Source organism: Hylaeus volcanicus, unplaced genomic scaffold, assembly GCF_026283585.1.
Source record: "Hylaeus volcanicus isolate JK05 unplaced genomic scaffold, UHH_iyHylVolc1.0_haploid 12190, whole genome shotgun sequence".
In the NCBI taxonomy this organism is placed as follows: Eukaryota; Metazoa; Arthropoda; class Insecta; order Hymenoptera; family Colletidae; genus Hylaeus; species Hylaeus volcanicus.
The window spans coordinates 143,693-149,737 of record NW_026533140.1 but is presented as its reverse complement, the minus strand read 5'-3'; the positions used below and the strand labels follow the sequence as shown (position 1 = coordinate 149,737).

The window sequence follows — 6,045 nt, the reverse complement described above, 5'->3', positions numbered from 1 at the left end:
CACACACACACACACACACACACACACACACACACACACACACACACGCGCGCGCACTCTCTCTCTCTCTCTCACTTTCGCACTCGCCGGTCACTCACCTGTCGTACGCCCGAACGTCTTATGACGTTTGGAGCCGTTGACATTAGCCAACGGCTCGCGTGCACGACTTATCAGCTGTGCGAGGACACGTTTTTGTTTTAGTCCTCGCACAGTGGTTATCCGTCTCCCACACTCGGCCATCCTACAAAAGTATCTGGCCTCAGATACACTCTGCAACTTCATCATCGCTTTAATCGGACTCGAAATCATGCACCCAGATTTTCATGTATTCTGCCGCTGTACTTGTTTCGCTCGGACCATTGTCGTCGCCTACTTTTCCTACGAGGTATCGGTCGTTTCGCAACACTCTCGTTACACGATACGGGCCAAAATATTTTGCTGACAACTTCGCTCCTGGCCCTTGTTGAGTTTTTTTGTTCGCCATTAGATCACCGATTACATAATTTCTCGCGGTTTTTTGGCGCTTGTTGAAACTATTTCTGTTTTCTCGCTGAACTTCCGCAATTTTTTCCCTAGCGTATTCTCGCAACTCGCATCTGTTTTCGTCGAAAGAGGCAGTCCATTCGCGTTCTAAAAGTTCTCGCAGAAGCAAATCATTTTGCAGTCGCATATCGACCCCGAACATTACCCGAAAAGGAGTCAGCCCTGTACTGCGCGTAATCGTAGCGTTCAAAATCCTTTGGCAGCGATCGATGTGTCGATACCACTCTTCTGGACGAGGTGCTGCTAGTTTAGTTAGGATAGGTATCAAGATCCCGGAGATGAGACTGGCCCGTACGCCTGACCTCGGCGCGGTCATATTTGACCACGTAGGGGTCATCGAGAAGGTGGCCAGTTAGTCAAACAACCTCAAGGGGACGTTCGTGCTCCTGCTCCGCGAGGCGGCGTTGTTTATCAAACACGCCGCCGTGGAGCAGGGAAAAAGGACAACGGCAACCGGGCGCGAGGAGGAGCTGGAGCGTACGACACTCCTCCTCCGCGCCCGGGTGAACGAACTTGAGCAACTGCTCGGCCGTGGATCCATCGCCGACGTTCCCAAAGAGCGACGTCCGCCCGCCGCGGCCTGCGCCACCCTCTATGAAGGTGGAGATGCCGCCTCCGACCGCCGAGCTGGCCCAGACGCGGCCTCGGCAGTGTCGGATAGCAACGACGACAGCTCAGTTGCCGTCAGTGGCACCCCCTGCTCCGCCTCCTGCGCCGCCGCCGCCGCCGACGCCGCCGATGAGTGGCCTCCGTCTTACAGACGTTGAGGCTGTAGTTCGGCGTGTATGCGCCGAATCGGAGAGGCGGATGCTGGCGCGCCTCGGTCTACCGACGGAGGGCGGCAGGCGGCCCGCCGGCGGTGCGTTAGACTTGCGCCCCGGCACCGCCGTTCGGACGCCTGTCCCCGTTCCCGTCTCAGTGCCCACTGAGACAGTGGGTGAGGGTCGGAGGAAACGGCGCAGTAGGGACGGCCAAAAGCAGCGCCGCCGATGGGCCGCCCGCGCGGTGAAGGAGGGTGAGCGGAAGGAGCTCCCTCAGCCCCTTCCGCAGCCCCAGCGGCGGAGGCGGCGGGCCCCAGTGCAGGCCGTGAAAAGCACTAACAACCCGCCCGCCGCTGCCGCTGCCGCTGCCCCAACGAAGGCAGGGCCCACCCCCCAGCCACCGGCGTTAACTAAAGCGCCCAGGGAATCCTGGGCCGCAGTCGTCGGGAGGTCGGAGCGGCGCGGCCATAACAAGGCCGCTGCCGTCGTCGCCGCCCAGCCTCGTCAGCATCCGGCCGCTAAAGGACCGGGAAAACGGCCAAGAGGCGGCGCCGCTAAGATGGACCCTCCGGCAAAGCCGAGCCCGCCTCGCGCTCCCAAGAGAGCGGCCGTCACATTGACGGTCACCGAGGGCAGCGACACGACATATACAGATGTCTGGAGGCGGGCGACGGCAGGCGTCCGGCTGGGGGACGCTGGTATAACCGCCATCCGGTTTAGGAGGGGCCAAACGGGCGCCTTAATAATTGAGGTCCCGGGGCCAGAAAGCGCTGCCAGGGCCGATAAGCTGGCCGGAATGCTGCGCGAAGTATTTCAACGACGGCGCGTCCCCGGAATCGGTGGCGACGGCTTTGGCTGCTGCCATGGGCTGTGGACCCGCGGACATTAAGACCGGAGACATTCGGCGGACCCGCAATGGCGTTGGCAGCGCCTGGGTCCGCCTCCCGACCGGATCCGCGGGCAAGCTCGTGGCAGACGGGCGGGTTAAGGTGGGCTGGGTCAACGCCAGGGTGCAGGCCCTGGAGCCCCGCCCCCTCCGGTGCCTCCGCTGCCTGGAAACGGGGCACGTCAGGCGGCGCTGCACCTGCGAGGCAGACCGGACAGGCCGCTGCTACATCTGCGGCGGCACAGACCACGGGGCGCGGGAGTGCACCTCACCCCCGAAGTGCCCCGTCTGTGCCGACCTGGGCGGCCGTCCGGTCACCGATTGGGGGCAAAGGGCTGTGCCCCGCCCTCCTCCCGCCGGAAAAGGAACGGCGCAAAAGGGACGCATGCGCCCCCTGCAACGCAGCAGGAGACTCGGTCTCCCACTGCGCCGCCGCCACGGGGAGCGCCTCTCCCTCTGAAGCCGGTGCAGGCGCCGGTGACAGAGGCAAGAGAAGTGCAGGCGCCCCGGGAGCAGCCAGGTGCGCCTGCCGAAGCAGGTGAAGAGGAACCCGGCCGCGGAGGGGCTATGGAGATTGCCTAAAACGGGTTCTCCACGCCCCCCTGCGACGCGGGTACTACAGGCCAATCTCAACCACGCGGCTCGGGCTCAGGATCTGCTCATCCAGACAATATCCGAGCTGCGGGTGGGATTGGTCATCGCCTCGGAGCCCTACCGTGTCCCCAATCGCCCAGACTGGGCCGGGGACGATTTGGGCTCCGTGGCGATTTTGAGTAGGGGAGACGCACCCTTTAGCGTTTTAGCTAGAGGGCGCGGCTATGTCGCGGCACGCTATGGCGGCCTGGCGGTTGTAGGCGTCTACGCCCCGCCCAGCCTGACCCTCGCGTCCTTCGAGACGTTGTTGGATCGGGTCCGAGATTGCGTGCAATCGCACTGCCGAACCCGACCAACCTTAGTCCTTGGGTATTTCAACTACAAATCCACGGCTTGGGGTTGTCCCAGGACGGACGCGAGGGGAGATACAGTGCTGGAGTGGGCGGCGGGATTGGACCTCCGGTTACTCAACCGGGGGTCCGTCAATACGTTCTCGCGGCAGTGGGGAGGTTCCATTGTGGACATCTCCTGGGCATCGCCCGCCGCCGCGGGATTCACGTCGGGGTGGAGGGTGGCAGAGGAGGTGGAAACGTTGAGCGACAACCTCCACATCATCTTTGATGTATCCGCCACCCAGCACGGCCACGCCACCCGCCGCCCCGCGGGGCGACAGCCACGACGCCGATGGGCGCTAGGCCGTCTTGATGAGGACGCGCTGATGGCCGCAGCCCTCGCCATGTCCTGGGCGGAAACACCGCCCGGACCGTGCGACGACGTCGAGGTGGAGGAAGAGTGGTTCCGGGGCGCAATGACGGCTATCTGCGATGCCGCCATGCCCCGGATCCGCGCTCCGCCGCGGCGGCCCGTGTACTGGTGGTCGGACGAGATCGCTGGCATGCGAGCTAGCAGTGTGGCGGCCCGACGCCGGTTTACGCGTTTCCGCCGCAGACGATGTCGCGACCCGGCGAGGGAGGAGGAGCTGTACCGTGACTACCGCCAGGCAACGGTCGCCCTCCAGTCGGCCATCAAGGAGGCCAAGGCCTGAGCCTGGAACGAGCTCCCTCCGATTACCTGGTCCGCCAACGTAGGGGTTTCCGAACAGGAGCTCGCCGATGCCGTCGCTACGCTCGGGACCCGCAACACGGCCCCGGGCCCTGACGGCATTCCCGGCCGGCCTGGGTAATGGCCTTGCGCGTCCTCGGGCCCCGCTTCCGGCGGCTGCTGGACGGCTGCCTGAAGTCGGGGCGCGTGCCGCGACAGTGGAAGAGGGCCAGGCTCGTCCTCGTCCCCAAGAAGGGAAAGCCCGCGGACTCTCCCTCCGCCTACCGGCCCGTTTGCCTGCTGGACGAGGCGGGGAAGCTTTTAGAGCGTGTGTTCGCTTCCCGCCTCGCCGCCCATCTGTCTCGCGTCGGCGAGCTCGGCCTGGCCGAGTGCCAGTATGGATTTCGCGGTGGCCGCTCGACGTTTGACGCGATGGAGCACGTCAAGGCCCTCGCGCACTCGGCCGTGTCCCGAGGCGGGGTGGCGCTGGGGGTGTCTCTAGACATCTCCAACGCGTTCAACACCCTGCCCTGGGGCAAGATACGGGAGTACTTCTCACCTGATGGCCGTGTTCGCCGACTACCTGCGGGATAGATGGGTGGAGTATCCGGGACGGTACGGCATGCACCGGAGGGAGGTGACACGCGGTGTACCCCAGGGGTCCTGTTCGGGCCCCGTTCTTTGGTTGGTGGGGTACAGCCGCGTGCTACGCGGGCCCCTACCTCCCGGCGTGGCGGTCGTTTGCTTTGCAGACGACACGTTCGTTATCGCCGGGGGCAGGGAATGGACGAGGACGAGCCGGGTCGCCGAGATGGGAGTGGCTTCGGTCGTCGCCCGGATCCGCGCATTGGGGTTGGAAGTGTCGCCGCAGAAGACGGAGGCGGTCTGATTTCACGGGCTGCCTCTGTCGCGGCGACCTCCCCCGGCGCGGATCCGCATAGGTGGAGCCTGCATCGATGTCCAGGACCGAATCAAATATCTTGGTCTGGACATCGATGGCCGCTGGCGCTTCAAAGGTCACTTCGACCGCTTGTCCCCCCGGGTTGAGAGGGTGGCGACCATGCTTGGTCGCCTCATACCCAATCTCGGGGGGCCGCAAGAGAGAGTGCGCCGCCTCTGTGTTGGAGTGGTACGGGCCATGGCCCTATACGGATGTCCCGTATGGGCCGACACCCTAGCCAAGTGCCGGCAAAGCCGGCACATGCTCCGCCGCATACAGCGGCGGGTGGCCATCAGGGTGGTGAGGGGCTACCGCACCATTTCCACGGAGGCGGCGCTGATCCTGGCGGGATACCTCCCCTTTGACCTCCAGGCGGCCGCCGACGCCGAAGTTTTCAGGCGTCGGCGGGAGCACCGCTGGAGCGGGTAGGACCCGCCGGCTGAAGCGGTCGAACGATGGAAGCCCCAGTCACGGCGGTGCGCACGAAATGCGTGGTGGTGGGAGCTGCTAAACAGCCCCGCTGCCCGCAAGCGCACTGTCGGCGCGGTTCTGGCCAACCTTGATGGTTGGCTGGACCGCGGGCATGGCAGGCTCACCTACCGGCTCACACAGGTGCTCACCGGGCACGGATGTTTCGGTGAGTACCTGCATAAGGTGGGTGCGGAGGCGACGCCCGAGTGTCATCAGTGTGGGGCCGTGCTGGACACGGCCCAACACACGTTGGAGGAGTGTCCGTCCTTTGCTGGCCAAAGGCGGGCACTCCAAATACAGATTGGTGGGGACCTCTCGCTGTCGACCGTAGTTGCTGCCATGATCGACAGCGAGAGGTCGTGGAATGCGGTAGCCTCCTTCTGCGATGCAGTCATATCGCAGAAGGAGGCAGACGAGCGGTATCGGGAACGCTCCGATCCCGCTCGTCAAGAGAGAAGACGGGTTAGGCGGGCCTGGAGGCGGCGTCCGGCCGTATTATCGGCCGATCCCCATACAGCTGGAGGGATCGGTACCGGGGTGCCCAGAGCCCCCTAATGGCCTGCCTGCCCGCCGGCCGCCCTGATCGAGGGCGGCCAGAATGGTGAGACGGCCCCTTGCGCGCACGTTTGTCATGGGTTACAGTCACGGTGACCCGGCGTGTCGCGCGAGGGACCGCGGGGACAAAGACGGTCGGCGTCAGGGTATGGCCCCCTTTTTTTTTTTTTTTTTTTTTTTACGTGAGGAAATGCGTTTACGCACGCCCCCTCATAAGGAGGGGGTAGTGTGGGACTCGCCCCTTGATTTGATAT

At 64.2% G+C, this 6,045-nt stretch overlaps 1 protein-coding gene across 1 annotated transcript; it reads left to right on the top strand.

The window, feature by feature from the left end:
- The first annotated feature begins 1,149 nt into the window (after positions 1-1,149).
- Positions 1,150-2,193, top strand: LOC128882806 (atherin-like). Its single transcript, XM_054134572.1, has one exon. It carries the CDS (start codon positions 1,150-1,152, stop codon positions 2,191-2,193), a length of 1,044 nt encoding a protein of 347 aa, XP_053990547.1.
- Positions 2,194-6,045: the final 3,852 nt, after the last annotated feature.

Coding starts and splice junctions, on each gene's coding strand:
- LOC128882806 (XM_054134572.1), top strand. CDS start 1,150: ATGCCGCCTCCGACCGCCGAGCTGGCCCAGACGCGGCCTCGGCAGTGT.